The 20,968-nt window shown below is 45.4% G+C and overlaps 1 protein-coding gene across 1 annotated transcript in view; it reads left to right on the forward strand.

Moving 5' to 3' along the window:
- LOC112263680 (fibroblast growth factor 10-like) overlaps positions 1 to 19,212 on the forward strand; it is a 35,040-nt gene extending 15,828 nt beyond the window's left edge. Inside the window, exons 2-3 of the mRNA XM_024440564.2 lie at positions 13,809 to 13,912; positions 17,341 to 19,212. Coding sequence (XP_024296332.2) covers positions 13,809 to 13,912; positions 17,341 to 17,535 — 299 coding nt within the window. The 3' untranslated portion in view covers positions 17,536 to 19,212. The remainder of the gene's footprint in view (positions 1 to 13,808; positions 13,913 to 17,340) is intronic.
- The last annotated feature ends 1,756 nt before the right edge of the window (positions 19,213 to 20,968 follow it).

Raw genomic sequence — 20,968 nt, forward strand, 5'->3', positions numbered from 1 at the left:
AACCTCATCCCCTGCCACTCAAAGAGACACACACCTTGCTCATCCTGGTTGTCATGGCAACACGGTGCCTATTTTGTTCAGCGTCCTGGATAAGTTGGAAACAGGGAGGTTCAGAAGAAACCCAAATAAGCCAGAGGTCATCACTGGACTGGTTAGGGTTAATTAAGGCTAAAGGGAACTAAGTGGAGTTCAAATGAGTTAATGAAATAGCATGTATTCTGATAGCATGATAATTGGGTTTGTAAACACGAACGTCAAGTTCTCGCTGTACCTAAGTTATGAAACCCCACTGTTTAACCTGACATTATCTGTTTAAGTTTAGATGCGCCTGCTCCTGAATCAGTGTTGCACCGTTTTGCAGCCAAAGATGAAGGTAAGAAATGGTAAACAAACCGTTGTTTTCCTCTGGTTCTGTTTCCAGTCAGAGGCCTGTGCCTGTGTCTGGACAGCAAATAAGCTGCAGATGCAACTCCAACTGTAATTTAGTGGCCCCCTTTTGATAGCAAAGTGCAGGAAACTGCAGAAGCCGTGAGTCACAATGCGCGGGGCGAATCTGCTCGTAACTATCTGTGAAGCCTTTGACAGCCTCTCGCTCGTTACGGATGTGATGCATGATTTGGAGGCATTGCGCTCCTTCTCTCTCACTGATTAAAGAAAACCCCATCTGTACCACACAGGCACAGACAGATGACCACACTGTGGCTCAGTTAACCTCTTTCACCCCTCCAATCCCTCAGTCGCCCCACGACCCGCACCGCTGCACCCCGGGGCTGCCCCACATGCCTCTTGGTTTCATCAGTACAGGGGGATTGTTGTCTGATTGTTCATGCTGGAGGGAGTTAATGGGGTCCCAGCATAGTCTTAGCAGACCTGAGGAACTCACTGTTTATAATACCACTTGTTGCATGTTGGCATTCCAAGCATGAGCACGTCTTCCATATGGCTGTGTTTACAGATTAAATTATTAGCTATCTGTGTGGCAGGGCGGGAGGTCTCCCATACAAACCTCTTTTACTGCATACCTTCTCTTGAATGACTCATGTTTGTAATAGTTTACAACAAGTTATTTGATGTTCAGTATCTGCATAGCTAGGCCCAGTACATCAGCGGCAACCCAACTTAGTGGTAATGTGCACTGTTAGTCTGTTTTCTTCAGTGTTGTTTTTGAGTTTTACTGTTGTAGAATTTTACTATGTGTCTTTGGGTTGGGCCATTCTAGTTGTGGGTCAGGATTCTGAGGGATTTGCCCTGTCTTACTGTGGATGAATCAGACAGACTGAGGATCTCTGCTTGGAGGGGATGGGGTAATTGGTCACATTTGACCCTGGTCTACCAGACTGTGAGAACGTGTGCTTTATCTGCAAGAGGTAATTGGTTAATTCAACACTTCCGCAGCTCTGCTAGATAGTCGTTCACACACACACACACAGAGAGAGAGAGAGAGAGAGAGAGAGAGAGAGAGAGAGAGAGAGAGAGAGAGAGAGAGAGAGAGAGAGAGAGAGAGAGAGAGAGAGAGAGAGAGAGAGAGAGAGAGAGAGAGAGAGAGAGAGAGAGAGAGAGAGAGAGAGAGAGAGAGAGAGAGAGAGAGAGAGAGAGAGAGAGAGAGAGAGAGAGAGAGAGAGAGAGAGAGAGAGAGAGAGAGATCAGGGAGAGAGATCAGGGAGAGAGATCAGGGAGAGAGAGAGAGAGAGAGAGAGAGAGAGAGAGAGAGAGAGAGATCAGGGACAAACTGCGTACGTGATGTCCAGGGACAATGGCAGGCTATGGAACTCTCCATGGCCATCTATATATGGTTATCAGCTGTATCTGTCTCATGTCTTCCACAATGTCCAATAGATTGATGTAGAGTGATAAAACAATGGACTGATAAACTTCAATGGTGTGTGGCCGTCCCAAGTATTCAAATGTAGGTCTTTGATGGAAATGCAAAATCTAAGTGCAATTTTAAGAAAATGTTTAGCCGAGGGGAAGGATTGTCTGGTAATGATCCTGTCCAAGTCCATACGGTACAGCACTAGCTGCCAGCTTTCTGTAATTGTAAAACAACTTTGGGTTCTTGAAAGTATTACATATGTCCCAAGTATTATTATCATTATTATTATGTACCATATCATTAACTTCTAACTAGTACGATAGAGTCTGAAATCCCCACATAGAGGGAAACATTAGAATGACTTAACCTAAATTCATTTGTCACCAACAACATTTGTCCTCCTAAATCTTGTTTGAAAAAAACCTTTCATTTCATGCTTAGTCTTTTGTGTTCATTTGTGTTTCTTTACTTTAGAGAAGTGTTGCAATGCAAATGACAATGTGAATGAGCATCGTTGGTAAGTTAAAAACATTGAATTATTGACTAGTCTGATGAGATACGTTTTATTTTCATTCAAATCAATTCTCCATTGGGGAAGTCATGCCCATACGAAAAGAAAAACTCCCCAACCTGAAAACAAAACGCCGGACTGTAAAAAGCTCAAGTTACAAGAGTGAGACAATGTCTCGGCGGTCCCATCAAGCGGACCATTCATAAACGCAGGGCTCCCAGTTTAGGAGAGCCAGGGAGTGAGCCAGATAGAGTGAGGCCCACGCTGGCCTTGTCTTTTTGTCCCCAGCTGACCCTTGCTCTCCTGCTTGGCCTCTGTGCTCCTCACCTGGCCTGTCCCAGCACCGCCGAAACAGGATACCTGTCATTTGCTTTAATGGCCTTTGAAGGACCTGGCTAATCCCCCGAGCACTTCTCCCAGCAGCAGCAGTATAAAGGGGAAACTGGGCCGAGTGCTGTGCTGGCCCTGAAACTGTACCAGAGAGGGATTGTGTGTGAGAGAATGTCACCCCTCACATCTGCGGCCGAGGGAGTGTGAGAGTCAGCTTTCACCTGAGCACTAACCCGTTCTCGCACGCGCACACACACACACACACACACACACACACACACACACACACACACACACACACACACACACACACACACACACACACACACACACGTTATGTTGTTCTATCCTCATTGGGACTTAAAATTTATTTCCATTCAAAATCCTATTTTCCCTAACCCCTAAACCTAAACATAACCCTAACCCTTACCCTTATCACAACCCTAACCTTAATCCTAACCTTAACCCGTAATCCTAAATCCAACTCTTAACCATAATCCTAATCCTAACTCCTAAATTTAAAATAGCCTTTGTCCTCAAGGGGATGTGGGAAATGTCCCCAAAAGGGAGAATTTTCCTTGTTTTATTATCCTTGTGGGGACTTTTGCGGATTTTAGGTCCCCACAAGGATACAAGAACAAACCAACCCACACACACACATAGCAGAAGCCCGTTCTGGTCTGCACTCAGAAGGTTAGAGTAAAATAGAGCCGGAATAGGGATGAATTCATGTTTCCGTACTAGTAGCATGTCATACAAGTAGTATTTAATTTGACATTGAATGCTCATTCGTCAACTGCTGGCATTATACTGCATGACTTGTGCCGTGGGCTTGTAAAACTATACTGGGTATGACATTGTCAAAGGGGTGTTTGTTTATAAGATAAAACAGCTCAACCATACCGTAGAACTGTAAAGCACCCTGCAAAATGAGTCGGGATCTTAGGTTAGATGCATTCAGATCAGAGAATCACAGTTGCACTTCATTATCATCTGGGGATTTTGTGTGAACTATTTTGAGTAAGCATTGCATTATTTGTTTATCTCCATACTGTCATGTGGTATGTTCTATGATTTGCACATGCCATTGAAATATGTCGTTTTGTCTGTGCAAAATGAAAAAACCTTGTCCCGCTGGCCATCTTTTGAAAACGATTGATATCTGTCGGACCATAAATAGAGAAAAACGTTTCAACAATAAAATGACTTAAGTCTACCCACATCCCCATATCACTGCACATTCCCCATCACTTCCCCATACTACTGGTCTATGCGGAGCTGTCCAGTGTGTATGGGACGTGTCCGTGCGAGCCTATCCCAACACACACAGATAGCTCGGCAGTGAGTGAGTGTGGACTGATAGATTAAAAGACAGTAGGCAAATAATGTTATCAGGCCCATCGGCGCTCTCATCCCCCAAGAGGGATGTGGGAACAACAGTGGAGATCTGGGTAGGGAAGGAGCTAGCTCTGCCAGCTCTTTTCTTCTGGTTTTCCTGTTCTCCATTCTGTCAATTGTCCGTTGTTGTTCCGTGTTCTTGGCCATATACGAAGGGAACACACAGACACCGTCACACCCAGACAGGCCTTCCTCTCACTCTGTTTCAATTTCCTCCAGGTACCTCCTTGACTACACAACATATTGCATACATCATATAAATACAATGGCTATTCCTATACATGATCTAGTCACATTATTGATCACACATGCATGTCATCAGCAGACAGGGTAGTGTCCACTGTACTGTACACATGAAGTCATCAGCTGGGAGGGTATTGTATAGGACATCACATTGTACAGAGACACCGTACAAGACACATGTAAGTCCTCAGACAGACACAGGGTTTTGGCATGTGTCTGTAGTAGTGGTGTGTGTGGTAGTGGTTTGTGTGGTAGTGGAGTGTGTGGTCGTGGTATGTGTAGTAGTGGTGTGTGTGTAGTAGTGGTGTATGTGGTAGCGGTGTGAGGTCGTGGTGTGTGGTAGTAGTGGTGTGTGTAGTAGTGGTGTGTGGTAGTAGTGGTGCGTGTAATAGTGGTGTGTGTAGTAGTGGTGTGTGTAGTAGTGGTGTGTGGTAATAGTGGTGTGTGGTAGTAGTGGTGCGTGTAGTAGCGGTGTGTGGTAATAGTGGTGTGTGGTAGTAGTGGTGCGTGTAATAGTGGTGTGTGTAGTAGTGGTGGGTGTAGTAGTGGTGTGTGGTAATAGTGGTGTGTGGTAGTAGTGGTGCGTGTAGTAGTGGTGTGTGGTAATAGTGGTGTTGTGGTAGTAGTGGTGCGTGTAGTCGTGGTGTGTGTAGTAGCGGTGGGTGGTAATAGTGGTGTGTGGTAGTAGTGGTGCGTGTAGTAGTGGTGTGTGGTAATAGTGGTGTTGTGGTAGTAGTGGTGCGTGTAGTCGTGGTGGGTGTAGTAGCGGTGTGTGGTAATAGTGGTGTGTGGTAGTAGTGGTGCGTGTAGTAGTGGTGTGTGTAGTAGTGGTGTGTGGTTGTGGTGTGTGTAGTAGGACATGCACCAGACTGTACAAACTTCAAACTGTATTGTCTTATCCTCGCTTCATTAGCCGTGTCAGGGTGACTGGTTATTAAAAGTACATCTGTATAATAAAAACAAGATCCATTACAATGAGCAATGATCACAACCGCCCAAAAATGAGAGTAAAAATAGCCATGAGTATCTTTATTACTTGTTAGAACCTCTGGTAGCCAAGAGTCCAAGACAGTCTTCATTTATTTCAAGAGAGAGGCTATAGGGTTGGATACTTTTCCCTTTGGCTACTTTGGATGCATTTAATGTCTCCAACATGCTGTAGACCTGAGAGAGGTGTTCAGGTAATGTTAGTAGACTCAGATTTCATCAAGTTGGTGTGGGGTTTACATTTCTTTTCTGTTTCAGTAGCTTTCATCTCATCTAAGTCTGAGTCTCACGTATGTCTGGGTCTGGAAATGAATGATTTAGAATTACATTTGTTTAATCTATTTATTTCGACAAGCAGTCAGCGATTAGAAGCAACACATTATTGAACGTGTATACTGCATAACAGTATATGTACTATATCATCACAGACCGCAACACAGAGAACAAGGAGGGTCCTCGCACTGGACAGCATTCAGGGCTCTGCTGAGCTGTGCTTCCCCACTCACACCAGCAACATTAAAACATGTGGGAAGGAGCAAGGGGTCTGCAGTGTGTGTGTGTGTGTGTGTGTGTGTGTGTGTGTGTGTGTGTCTTTGTGTGTGCCTCTGTGTGTGTCTGTGTGAGGGAGCCTCTTAGCTGCACTCTGCCCCGAGGAGACATGTCTCATAGCCATTTGGGTGGGATGAATAAATCATCTTTGCCTTGTGAGACTTAATTAGGCATGATGCATGTCCAGAGACACAGGCTGCTGCCCTGATGCTGAGCCTTGAGCTCCACAGCGGCAGCTCAACAGTTCTGGGGCACTGCTCTGGGATGGCAGAGATTGAACATTTTATTCTGCTTTCCAACCCCAGTCAGTCCTTTAAACTGGTGAGGGCATCACACCATATGTTCAGTATATCAGCATAAACTGACATAACCTTTTGACAGCCACATTAGTTATGAAGCGTGCCGTTCTAAAAAGAAAACATGTAAAAACCAAAGGTCACAAACCCCTCATCCAATCTGGCTCGCTTTCCATTTGACGCAAGTTTGACTACAGTGTGTCTTTCAATGAAACTGTATGTAGAACCAATTCTAGCATCCAAACCAACATCCCTGAAGATAAATTACATGAATAAACCATTCAATGAAAAGTGAATGTGATGTGAAGATAGTCAAAAACATGCATGTTTCACCTCTAAGGGTTAAACATGTTTTTTAGTTTCTCCTAGAATTGGATTTAGTTACGATGCATTGATTTGCATGTACATCTACAGGGCTAGATATCCAATTCTCCCTTGTCTCTTCCGTCTGATGAACACACCATTTGAGCCCTCCAGGATTAGAAATAGTGCTTAGGGAATTCTCCTCCAATTGGCTAATCAAGGCCTCTCTCATGTCTCTAAATTTGTTTCAATTCTCCTCCAATTGGCTAATCAAGGCCTCTCTCTCATGTCTCTAAATTTGTTTCAATTCTCCCCCAATTGGCTAATCAAGGTCTCTCTCTCATGTCTCTAAATTTGTTTCAATTCTCCCCCAATTGGCCTCTCTCTCATGTCTCTAAATTTGTTTCAAAGGGTGCGATATTTCATCAGGGGTAATCTCTTTTCCAGCTGTAATTCTTAATCACCCAACCAGCCGCTCGGTCAGTCATGATATGGGGCTTCATGAAGCTCTATGGGGCTCTCTCTGCCTGCCCTTCCCTGTACCTCTTCCCTGTCTGGGCTTTATCATCTGGTTTCAGCAGGTAGATGCTGAGATTGAACCTGATCAATGTTGCTTCCTGTCTGTCACTGACCTCCTCCTCAGACACGGATTAATGGGAAGGACATGTGGCACAGGCACCATGCAGCACCATGACCCAAACAAGCCCTGCTGCCTGCTCCCTCCCTGCACTAACATAAACCTGCCCATCTTTGCTTTCATGGCATCATGTAACAGGGCCAATCACGCACACGGACCACATACAACCTACCTAAATCCACCCCTCTTTGTTTTTCCAGAGTTAAAAGCTGTTTGAAAGATGAAGTGGTTAATGGTTCAGTTTGGATGTCACAGTCAAAGTGCACCGTTATACTGTGGAAGTATAATTGCGACAAGTGCAACTTGGCTTCAACAAATGTACCAAGTGCTGTGTAGTAATATACAGACAGTGTAATATTGAAAGCTGATCGATAATATATTTCTGCTGTCTTTTCCCTTAGTGGATGTGAGTTCATGTACCCTGACTGAATTACAAGCTCCTATGTAAAGGTTAGCAAGTCTCCCTCCTCGCCTCCCAGCAGACGTCTGTGTGTCCTGTAAGAGATCCTTTTCCGTCCCAACACTGTCAGACTCGAAGTTAATGGAAGATTTGGTTTCATACAGCCACTCATAAAAAAAACAGCCATCAATGAGGCAGTATCACATGCCATGATAGAATTATCAGGCTTCCAGTAAATTCTGCTATTATAATCTAAATGTACTGGGTCCCTGACAAGAAATTCACCATCTATTATTCAGCTATCAGTAAAACGAATGGGCCACCCCATGTAGTGGTAAATCTGTCAAGACTGTGGCCATCCAATAGTATTCTCCATACTATACATGCCATTTCTAAAATGCCCGCTATATTAAGCACCTCTCTGTTACCAATGCAATTCTATTATATAGAAGTCATATTGCCAAATCCTAGCCAAGCTTCTCTTTCAGTCGGAATGGAATTAATGAAATTAAACACAATCCTTGACATTATGTGGGGGGATCTATTCAGTGGTATTTCAACCAGGCGATAAATTCTACAATGTATGATATAACACACATGTTTATGATCCACTCTTTTTCAAATATATTTTGCGGATCTTACATTACAGATCCCTGTCCACGGAGCTTGGAAGCCAACCGTTTGGCTAACCTCTGTTACCTCTGTTACCTCTATGCCCTCAGAGCTGTGTTGAGAGAGAGCGATGAACCTGCCAGTGGCATGCGTCTGTCCTTGGACTTGATCTGTCACCACAACCTCAGGCTGTCCATAACCACATGGCTATGTGGTTCAGCATTATCATATCAGGTTGTCAGCTTGGACAGGGACTGAAACCAATTAGATGATGATGTTTATATTTTTAATGGCCCACTAACTGATGGCCAGGTCAGCTGTTTTTGTCAGGGTTGTAGGAGGGGAGGGGGGGGGGGTATTTTCTTCGCTCATGAAACAAAAAGGTGATAAAAGCGGGTACATTTTGTTGAAAGACGTCCTTATCAAGTGTTTGTCATGAAACTAATACTGCTCCTCTGATGCCCTACAGTATCTTATCTACAGGTTAAGGAGAAGGTTGTGTGTAAACTGTTCTAGATGAGACTATCCATTAAACATGCAGGTGAAAGTAGTCCTTTATGAGAGGCTGAGCAGGACAGACTGAGAAGTCTGTCCCCTCCCCAGCCTTTCAAACACAGACAAGTGACAAGGTAGAAGCCAGTGGTGTGAAGATAAGCTCCCCTTTCTCTTCCTCTGTTCACCCCATTGCCTTTCGAGGTCCACACAAAAGAAGGGGGTCTCAAGATGTCTAAAAAGCACTATATACTCATAAAAAGCGACTAAAAAAGGCCAAGAGGGGTCGATTGTCCTTTTCTCCTTTCTACCCGGCAGAGTTTGGCTGTATGATAAGACTGATAAGGTTCACATAAGACTGATAAGACTGATATGGTTCACATAAGACTGATAAGACTGATATGGTTCACATAAGACTGATAATACTGATATGGCTCACATAAGACTGATATGGCTCACATAAGACTGATATGGCTCACATAAGACTGATATGGCTCACAAGACTGATAAGACTGATATGGTTCACATAAGACTGATAAGACTGATATGGCTCACATAAGACTGATAAGACTGATATGGCTCACATAAGACTGATATGGCTCACATAAGACTGATAAGACTGATATGGTTCACATAAGACTGATAAGACTGATACGGCTCACATAAGACTGATAAGACTGATATGGCTCACATAAGACTGATAAGACTGATATGGCTCACATAAGACTGATATGGCTCACATAAGACTGATATGGCTCACATAAGACTGATAAGACTGATATGGCTCACATCAGACTGATAAGACTGATATGGTTCACATAAGACTGATAAGACTGATATGGCTCACATAAGACTGATATGGCTCACATAAGACTGATATGGCTCACATAAGACTGATAAGACTGATATGGTTCACATAGCTTCAACAAGACACGTATAGCTGAAGTTAACATGAATGATTTTCCTTATCCTCCTTTTGATGTGATAATTGTTCATAATGTAAAAATAGTATATCTGTAGTATATATCTACAGATTCCCATATTCTGCGAATTCATTCAAAACCTGTGACCTACATTGAGATTAGAGTAAAAACGCTATGCTTAATAACAGAGTGATGCTACATAAAAAGTTAATTGCCAGGGTTCATTTGAAACGATTTTGATCCAATCACCTATCAAGTTCTTGTTCCCATGATACTTTTTCAAGGTGTTTAAAGTAGTATTGAGTGATGCTGGCTTTGTCCCCTCCTTCCTTAACCATGCACACACACACACACACACAGGCATTTGCTTGGACCCAGTCCTCAGCCCTCTGATGGGGTCAGCTCAGATCAAAGGTGCTGGTCACAGCCATTAGGCCAAGCAGTGAAGACCCAGCATGAAAAGCTTGTGTTTTGAAAAGGAGGGCAGAGAAAAAAAACAACAGGGACCTCTCCATTTTAAAGGCAAACTGTGAAATAATTGAAAAGGTATGTCAATCAAGAGCAGGCGCCCAGCGGGAGCGCCCCGATTCCCAGGCTCTCTCCTGGTCGAGCACCGGGCCATGGAGGGCTGCTGAAGGGGGCAATCCAAGAAATCTTTCACTCGATTCTCCTCCTCCCTTATCCCCTGCTTTATAATTGTGTATTGGGACGGTCCCCCCCCCCTCCCCGTCCCCCCCAAGTCCAACAAAAAGCTCAGTCATTAATAAGATCTTGTCTTTCCTCCACCTCTCAGGTAAGTAACAAAGAGTTATTGGGGGACGGAGGGGCAAGTTGGAGTCCACATAGATTTATGACCCCCCTCCCCCTTTTTATTACTAGCCCCTACACCCAGTACCCACTCCCTCCTCCTCCCATAGCATGAGTCTGACAAAAGGAACCCCGTGAGAGTCTCTCGCTTTCCTTTCTGCGTTTTTATTTCAAGGTCAGAAAAGGCTGAATGATCTGACGAGGGGCTCACTTCCAAAAAAGGGGGAACGAAAGAAAAGAGAAAGAGTAAAAGACGACTGGGCTTTGAAAATCCCATAGAAGATAGAAAACGGTCAGTCCACACTTGACTAGTCCTGTATAGGGATGTGTTTGTAATAGCAGCTTCAGCTTATTAACAGCTCTGGACAAAACATGTCAACAGATCCTGCCAAGGGTAAGAAAGAAGCTAAAGCTACCTGTCTCGTCAACAGAGCAGATGAAACATGCACAGCAGAGAGTGGATTATAATAAACAGCATGATTACAAATAGCTACCCTTTCTTTCATCATTAGTTCCTTTATTGCATGTGCACATGCAATAATTGGTTAACATGCAAAAATGGGTTAATACTGCATTGAAAAAGCAGAAACACATAAATATGACACAACATGTTGTCAACATGATACGTGGGTCTAATGAGGTGGTCATTAGACTTAACATAATGAAGACTTATGAGGTCTATTTGAAGACTGATATCCAAAAGATCTTCCGTACAAAACTATTCTCACACGTAAGAGATCCACGTTCCTGCATTCGATACCTCAGGGAAGAAAAGTCATTGTAACCACGCCATCCACTCCTTGCTTTTAGTACATAGTGCAATCTACGTATCAGAATGAGGATCATGGCAGCACCTACCGTGCCTGGAGCTCAGAGCAGCAAATAATGGCAATTAGAGGCAGCAGCACTTTCAGGCACCAGCGCTTTTCATTGGACTAGACAAGTCCCCATAAACCCACAGTGAGCTCCAATCACCAGCCTGCCTGGGCCTAATTGCTTATGAGTCGCTTGCACGCTCCCTACCACCATAACGCCCAGTGTTTGTAAACACAACTCAAAAGGGGACATTGCCATCAATGTGCTAACATGCCTTTGAAGGATCAGAGGGATGGGGGTGCAGCTGGATGGATTGGTACCTGGCTGGCTGACTGGCCCTGGGCTGACTGGCTGACTGGCCCTGGGCTGGCTGGCTGACTGGCCCTGGGCTGACTGGCTGACTGGCCCTGGGCTGACTGGCTGACTGGCTGTCCCACTGCAGCTGTGTGGAGAAAGGGGCTCCATGTACACACACATGTCAGAGAAGAAAGACACTCAACAGGTCCTCTATGTATTTACCCTCTCTGTCTCTCTGTCTCTCTGTGTGTCTGATGTGGATGACCTCACCTGGTAAGCATGGATAGTGGTGGTAGCAGCTGTGAGTCTGTGTATCGCTACATGGTTCAGGAAGGAAGGAAAGAGAAACAATGTCAATGTCTTTGGCTGTCTTATCTAGTAGTTGGTTTCACAATGTCAATTGTTGATAAGGATTTCACCTGTATAAAAACTTCCCTGATCTTAAGTGTCTCTAAGACCATTACCCTTCTCTGTTATTTAAGTGATAATGCCTGAGAGGCCGGTGTTTGGAGGATAAATTGACACGGGTGTTTCAAACCGTGCCAATATATCCTCCAAACACCTGCTTCTACAGCATTATCATTTTCAAACAATAGGTTACCAACATATTCAAATAATGATTGACATATAATTTAGCAATAAGGCTCGAGGGGGTGTGGTATATGGCTAATATACCACAGCTAAGGGCTATTATTATGCGGAGTGCCTGGATACAGCCCTTAGCCGTGGTATATTGGCCATATACTACAAACACCCAAGGTGCGTTATAGTATTATAAACTGATTACCAACGTAATTAGAGCAATAAAAATACATTTTTGTCATAACCGTGGTAAACGGTCTGATATACCACAGCTTTTAGCCAATCAGCATTCAGGGCTCAAACCACCCAGTTTATAATACTCTTTTTTAAATCCCCAAACATATTAAGCCAACACTTTCTCCCAATTACAGCTTTTTCCTAATTTCATTCCAAACAAAGTCTGGATTGACATAAATAAATAGGGGAAAGATGGCCGTGGCGGGAGAGTAACACCTGCTCGGACCCTGGTGAGCGCGTTTATTTTTCATCGCGGGATGGGTTTAACCAGTATCCCTGCTCGGAAACCCACTAGCTGCCCCCTTCAGCACATGTGGTTCTGCATGAGCAGCGCTGCACCGCTGGTCTGGGTCGTGAGTTTATTGCTCCTACTTCATTTCCTACTGGTGTGAGGTCCACATCTCCTTCAGCACCTTGATGTTACTGTGTTTACAGGCCCTGTCCAAATGCAACAGCCTATTTGTTAGCCTCGTTTCCCGTTTCAGCAACATTCAGAGGTGCCCATTAGAGGAGAAAAAACAGCATGTTTCTCAAGATGTTTTCTCCTCCAAAAAACAGGTTTCCATGGCTTGCGGTGTCTGTTGGGAGGGATGTGTGCTTAGATCTGATAGCAGGCCACATCAGGGTGCCTTTGAAGGTGAGACAGGAGGAGTTCTCCAAGGGAGCAGCGTATCCAGCAATTAGGTCCTTTTCAGGCCCCCGTGGTAAGACCCACAGGTCATCTCCAAAACATTTCCGTCTATCACCATGACAATGGCTAAGGGCTTTTTGTGTAGACTAAAACCAGATCATGACCAAGCCACATGGGATTTGTTTGCAATCAGTGCCCAGAAGAAACAATTAGCCTGCAGAACTGCCAGGTCTTTTATGGAGAAAGTGGGTAAGAGGTTGGTGTAAGTGGCCATCAGATGCTGCTTTGTGTCTCCCTGGTAAACTTCACCGGGCATCATCTGGGTGGAGTGTCAGTGTCTGGTCTGGGATGATGGCACTCCCTCCCTGTGCAGACAGGACCCAGCCCATAATGCTCTTTGTGCTGAATGCTATAGTCAGTCTACTGAGAGGGTGTAGTGTAGATACAGTGAGCTCTGGAAAATTTTGTCTGGCTCAGAATGGATTAAAAGACTGGGTGTTCTCATTTCATTGCATAAATCATATCGTACTTCCAGACACAGAATAATTAAAAAATATTTTTTTTACTTGAAAACAGTGTTTTCTTACAAGTAAATAGATTTTTCCTCTTGAATATTGTTTATGATATGTTTTTGAAATGGCTGATTTGAATCATATTGTATTTCTGAAGGATGACACAGCCTATTTTCAAATGTATTTATGTCTCTGCAGTCTAGTAGTTCTCAGTGAGACGATTGTTAATAAGAAACTGAGTTGTAGATGTCTCTTCACAAAGGGAAACATTTAAATGGGCCATTATGCATATCCAGTTTTTTTCTCTTTTGTCTTGGGAAAACCCTCTCCCCAGAGCATATGCCCGTCTGGTTTCCTAATCGATAACGATAGAGTAGCTTATGATGGAAAACTCCCCTGTTCTAACAGAGACTTCTGTTCCTTCTTTTTCAGGTCTAATGGAAATCCGATCTGTCAGTGTGGGAGTCGTCGCCATCAAATCGGTCAGCACCGGGCTGTACTTAGCAATGTCCAAAAAAGGCACACTGTTTGGATCGGTAGGTACACCTTGCAACATTGTTACATGAGACACCATGGGCAGCCAGGTTCCAGCTAGGGGACATTGATGTTTCCTCCAAGCACAGGTCATTCCATTCAAATGAGTCTTTGAGGTCTACACTAGGAAAATCAACAGCAGGCCAAAGTTTCAAGTATGAAGTTCTAATAGTGGCAATATCAATCATGACTATATACCGGGGCCCAGCTTGATAATAGCTGCAGGTGATGCTCGTACGCGGGTCTTGAAGAGAGGCTTGTTCCACTGTCAAAATACAGCAGATAGCCAAGAAAGGTCCAAATACTGCAGATAGCCAAGAAAAGTCCAAATACTGCAGATAGCCAAGAAAAGTCCAAATACTGCAGATAGCCAAGAAAAGTCTAAATACTGCAGATAGCCAAGAAAAGTCAGAATACTGCAGATAGCCAAGAAAAGTCAGAATACTGCAGATAGCCAAGAAAAGGAGGCTGAACTAATGTCAGAAGAGGCAGATGTGAAGGTCTTGCGTGCCATCTGCCACTTGTTGTGCTCATACACAGCTCTCTCGTTCTTTCTCTCCCTCTTTTTCTCTCTCTCTTTCTCTCTCTATTTCTCTCTCTCTCTCTCTGTCATGTAATGTGGCTGCCTATGGCGTGGTATCTAAGTGTTTTACAGCTCAGAGAGAGAGAGAAAAATCTGGAGCTGGCAATCAGTCAGCAATGTGAAGCTGTGATGAGTTGCAGACCATTATTTCACCCTGCCACCAGCATAAACAGGACATAGATGAACTCACTCAGCTTCCTAGAACCTCCCACTGAAACCTCCCTTAATGACCATTAAGCAGGAGAATCAAGCTAGCCTGATGCTATCTCCATAAGGGCCCTGTGATCTCAACCTGATAGTGGCATGTAGATGGGATTGCTCCAGAATCTGTTTTGATGGTCATATCTTTAGGTCATGCCTACGTACAGATAAGAAGTTCCAACCACCCATGGCAATGAGGAGAGGGCTTTGTTGGCTGGCCTGTGCCTGTATATTGACACAAATCCCTGTTTCTGTTCATAGCCTCAGAAATGGGCTGATAGATGACTGTCAAAACATTTTACATTGCAGATGAACACTTCTTCGTGTAGGTTAGTTACAGTATCAAAAATACATGTTTTTATATTGTTATATCTTCTTGGCCGTGATCCGACCATAACGAACACCTAATTATAAAATGCTTTGCCATTCAATGTGGATGGTTATTGTTTTGTTATATGGAACAACATAGAAACAACACACAACAAATAACTCCATAACAACACAGAAATAAATGGAAAACATGAATGCAATAACAGACATGGACCTTTGTCCCTATCTCAGAGGTGTGTCCATGCTACTGCTGTTAGTTACTCCTGGTCATAATAAACACGTTTTACTCTCCCTCACTCTCCCTCTCTCCCTCACTCTCCCTCTCTCCCTCGCTCCCTCTCTCCCTCTCTCCCTCGCTCCCTCTCTCCCTCGCTCCCTCTCTCCCTCGCTCCCTCTCCCTCGCTCCCTCCCTCTCTCCTTCACTCTCCCTCGCTCCCTCCCTCTCTCCTTCACTCTCCCTCTCTCCCTCGCTCCCCTCTCTCCCTCGCTCCCTCTCTCCCTCGCTCCCTCTCCCTCGCTCCCTCCCTCTCTCCTTCACTCTCCCTCGCTCCCTCCCTCTCTCCTTCACTCTCCCTCTCTCCCTCTCTCTCCCTCTCTCCCTCTCTCCCTCCCGCTCTCCCTCTCTCCCCTCTCTCCCTCACTCTCCCTCTCCCTCACTCTCCCTCTCTCTCTCTCTCCCTCACTCTCCCTCTCTCTCCCTCTCTCCCTCGCTCCCTCTCTCCCTCTCCCCCTCTCTCCCTCTCTCTCTCCTCTCTCTCCCTTGCTCCCTCTCTCCCTCTCTCTCTCTCCTCACTCTCCCTCGCTCCCTCTCTCTCCCTCTCTCTCTCCCTCTCTCCCTCCCTCACTCTCCCGCTATCCCTCACTCTCCCTCACTCTCCCTCTCTCTCCCCTCGCTCCCTCTTTCCCTCTCTCCCTCCCTCACTCTCCCGCTATCCCTCACTCTCCCTCACTCTCCCTCTCTCTCCCTCGCTCCTCTTTCCCTCTCTCCCTCCCTCACTCTCCCGCTATCCCTCACTCTCCCTCACTCTCCCTCTCTCTCTCCCTCTCTCCCTCCCTCACTCTCCCGCTATCCCTCACTCTCCCTCACTCTCCCTCTCTCTCCCTCGCTCCCTCTTTCCCTCTCTCCCTCCCTCACTCTCCCGCTATCCCTCACTCTCCCTCACTCTCCCTCTCTCTCCCTCGCTCCCTCTTTCCCTCTCTCCCTCCCTCACTCTCCCTCTCTCTCCCTCTCTCCCTCACTCTCCCGCTATCCCTCACTCTCCCTCACTCTCCCTCTCTCCCTCACTCTCCCTCGCTCCCTCTTTCCCTCTCTCCCTCCCTCACTCTCCCTCTCCCCCTCTCTCCCTCTCTCTCTCCCTCTCTCTCCCTTGCTCCCTCTCTCCCTCTCTCTCTCTCCCTCACTCTCCCTCGCTCCCTCTCTCTCCCTCTCTCTCTCCCTCTCTCCCTCCCTCACTCTCCCGCTATCCCTCACTCTCCCTCACTCTCCCTCTCTCTCCCTCGCTCCCTCTTTCCCTCTCTCCCTCCCTCACTCTCCCGCTATCCCTCACTCTCCCTCACTCTCCCTCTCTCTCCCTCGCTCCCTCTTTCCCTCTCTCCCTCCCTCACTCTCCCGCTATCCCTCACTCTCCCTCACTCTCCCTCTCTCTCTCCCTCTCTCCCTCCCTCACTCTCCCGCTATCCCTCACTCTCCCTCACTCTCCCTCTCTCTCCCTCGCTCCCTCTTTCCCTCTCTCCCTCCCTCACTCTCCCGCTATCCCTCACTCTCCCTCACTCTCCCTCTCTCTCCCTCGCTCCCTCTTTCCCTCTCTCCCTCCCTCACTCTCCCTCTCTCTCCCTCTCTCCCTCACTCTCCCGCTATCCCTCACTCTCCCTCACTCTCCCTCTCTCTCTCCCTCTCTCCCTCCCTCACTCTCCCGCTATCCCTCACTCTCCCTCACTCTCCCTCTCTCTCCCTCGCTCCCTCTTTCCCACTCTCCCTCCCTCACTCTCCCGCTATCCCTCACTCTCCCTCACTCTCCCTCTCTCTCCCTCGCTCCCTCTTTCCCACTCTCCCTCCCTCACTCTCCCTCTCTCTCCTCTCTCCCTCACTCTCCCGCTATCCCTCACTCTCCCTCACTCTCCCTCTCTCTCTCTCCCTCTCTCCCTCCCTCACTCTCCCGCTATCCCTCACTCTCCCTCACTCTCCCTCTCTCTCCCTCGCTCCCTCTCCCTCGCTCCCTCCCTCACTCTCCCGCTATCCCTCACTCTCCCTCACTCTCCCTCACTCTCCCTCTCTCTCCCTCTCTCTCCCTCTTTCCCTCTCTCCCTCCCCTGCAGGTGAAGTACAACCCTAACTGTAAGTTCAAGGAGCGCATCGAGGAGAACGGCTACAACACGTACGCCTCCCTGCGCTGGAAACATGGCGGCAGGCAGATGTTCGTATCTCTGAACGGCAGGGGGAAGCCCCGGCGAGGTCACAAAGCCCGGAGGAGACACCCCTCCACCCACTTCCTCCCCATGCTGCCCTCATAGAGGAACAACTGGACTCATGCTCTGCTCTGCAGCCAGTCCCTCCTACTAGTGTTGTGGTTACCAAGATAATTAGGAATAATATGATTATTTGATTATCATTATTATATCCATCCCTTCTCCCATATATGTACATTTGTTGGGGTCTTATAAACTATTTTGTTTGTCGAGATCGAAGTGGGGGGCATAATACAGTAAGTTTAAGTTATTCATCACCCCCCCCACGAGTGTAAGGTCCAGAAGTAAAGCTGCTAATATTGTGTAAATACAGTATGTCTACTATTATTATGATTGATTATCAAGCCGAGAGGATAATATTGATGACACTCTTCTGTGTCAAGGAGTAATTTTGACACCACCGTCCACTGAGAAAGTGCGTAATTGAAACATATCCTCCCTCTAAAGGGGTACGAGTATTGTCTATATATTGCCCCCATCCCTTATTTTCTGCGACTCTACAGGAGACAATGCTTTCCCTTGAGTGACCTTACAATATGCTGTTAAACCAATGGACTGCCGATGTAAAAGAGCTGACAAACAGTGAACAGGGCTTTGATTTAGGTTGTCAAAAATATCCATCTGATCGAGAGAGATGATTCTCTAAAGATACTGAAAGGCCTTTACAATCAACGCTGCAAGGACTCTGCATTTGAGTGGACTTCAGACAGAGGGGACAGAATTCCATGTTTACGGAAACGTTTGGACTGATGTACATTGATACCCATGGATATCTGCTGTAAAGACATCGGGTAGTCGTATGTACGGGAGACGCATGGTATACATCGTCCAATGGAATGCTTACTTGCAGGTTCCTTCTCGTCAATGCATCAACAATAAGACATAGTAAAAAAATAAGAATAGGAACGTAAAGTAAATGGCTCAGTAGAATAGAATAAACATAGACTAGAAGGCTATCGGGTCTTCTGGGTTTCTGAAATGAACTTGTGAGCTCTGCAGAAGTGTTCTTTAGCCTCCTTCTTTCATCCTAGACCACTAGCTCAGGGGTCAATCTTTCAAAGTGGGAGTCACGACGTTGTCTCTGATATGTTAGTTCCAGAATTCAGTAGTTAAATGCATACGGTACTCCCTTTGAAACACGTAGTGCATTTGAGATTGTATCACAGGAGGTTGGTGGCACCTTAATTGGGGAGGATGGGCACGTGGTAATGACTGGAGTGGAATAGGTGGGTTCCATGTGTTTGATACCATTCCATTTCTCTGCTCCAGACATTTTTATGAGCTGTCCTCCCCTCAGCAACCTCCACTGGGTTGTATGTACACTTTTTGACAGTGATAGGACTTAACCCATTAATTTTGTATGTATGATAGTTGGTTATTGCATTATCTTGTCATGTCTTGCTAACATTTTCAAAAACCTGTTGCAAATAGAACTTTTAATATATTTAAACCTTTTTGTACCGTATAACATTTGAAGTTGATGTTATTGTCTCCATTTTGTGTCTAGTCTGAAATCCTAATTGTATTCCAGTCCATATTCTAGTCTATACTGTATGTTACTGCAATATGGCACCTACTCCCAACATCTGAATGGTCAGCAATGAGGATCTACAAGAACACATGTTTCAACTATTAGTCAGTTATTAGGTAGTCTGTTAATTGAATACTGTCATCAAAACAACATTAGTGAGTGTCTTGGTTCGTGTTCAGCTTGAACGTCAATAAAATACACATAAATTACCCAATGTTCAAGGAGTCACTTATGCTAACACGCACCACATCTCTTCAGTTCCATTCAGCTCCATTCTAAAAGAGTGACCATTTTGCCTCTTATGTAGTAATGTACTGTACTTGCCTTGATTGTTTTGGGTTGTCAACATCTCCATCAGAGTTATATAATCATCATCATATCCACATGAACATTCACAGCAGGAGTGGATTTGATGTAGTGGACCTCCCCTGATGAGCACTTCAATGGGCTATCAGGGGTCTTCAATGGGCTATCAGGGGTCTTCAATGGGCTATCAGGGGTCTTCAATGGGCTATCAGGGGTCTTCAATGGGCTATCAGGGGTATTCAATGGGCTATCAGGGGTCTTCAATGGGCTATCAGGGGTCTTCAATGGGCTATCACGGGTCTTCAATGGGCTATCAGGGGTCTTCAATGGGCTATCACAGGTCTTCAATGGGCCATCACTGGTCTTCAATGGGCCATCACGGGTCTTCAATGGGCCATCATGGGTCTTCAATCACATTGAAGGCCTGGTAGAATGGGAGGCTATAGAATATTTTTTACCCTGCAGACTGCAAAGATGGAGATGAATGGCCTCTATTGGTGTGAGAAAGGCAAACGTTTCAGCATGTCATAATGTGAAATTGTTTTGATGGGAAACATGTCTATTCAAAACACGCTGTGTCGCGCTGCCGTTCGATCCAAAGGTCTGCCAAACAATTGGATGTGGGTGTGAGGGTCTAGGGAGACTGAGTGTGTTAGTTTTTAATTGTATTGTTTTTTATACCCTTATATTTTTACATCTTTAGAGCTGAAGACGTGGCCAAGGGTTACTTGTATCTTAGTGGGGGAAGTTTCAGCTGCGACACCATCTGAACCTTTAAAGTGCCACATGCCCAATCTATAGGGTCTCACAAGAAACAGCTGAAAGTAGTGAAACCTTCACTTAGTTCTGTATTTTACTGACAGTTAAGTGGGGAAATAAGGTTTAGTAGACAATAGACAGATGTTATATACTGTAATTGCAGAAATCTAGTTTTGCAGGTGTTTCTCGTCCAATGCGTCCTTGTTAATCCTTCAGCAGGCACAGCATCTCTTTGAAACATGCAAGCCCACAAAGTAAAGTAATCCCATTTTCTGCCTGTTCTGTTGAATGGCCCACCTCATCGTCAAAGTGTCTTCACCTCTCCACTCGCCTAACAGTGCAAGAATGTATTTCTTGGCTTTAAGGTGAGGCTGCCTGTTTATGCCAGACCCAGCTCAGAGCACAGGGACACTAAATGGGAGTCTGTAATTATCATTGTTCCTCTGCTGTCTTGTCAGTGTGCTCGCCAGAAAAACAAGAGGGATCCCTAGGCAGCGGTCATCAAAGCAATCAACTTTGATCAAAAACGGCATGAAAAAAATCAAGGTGGAATATGCTCCAAACACAATACAAAGTGAATGGGAATGGATATCATCCAAAGGACACCACCCACTCCCACTCTACCATGGCCTGTTAATGCCCTATGCACAGGTGCTTGTTACTAAATATAGGGTTTCATCAGTTGCTATGTGTCACTACGCATTGTGTTTATGCACTCGTATAGGGTGGTTCCAAGGTTTGGCAAAGGGCATAGAAAATATCAGCAATATCATTTAGTGGAGAAGAACTATATTTGAAATCGACCCAATAGCAATGCATAGCAGCTCAGTGTTCTAATGATTTGTCCTGATTCATTACAGCAGAGCTCTGTACTGACCTCAC

Source organism: Oncorhynchus tshawytscha, linkage group LG01 (genome assembly GCF_018296145.1).
Source record: "Oncorhynchus tshawytscha isolate Ot180627B linkage group LG01, Otsh_v2.0, whole genome shotgun sequence".
NCBI lineage: Eukaryota > Metazoa > Chordata > Actinopteri > Salmoniformes > Salmonidae > Oncorhynchus > Oncorhynchus tshawytscha.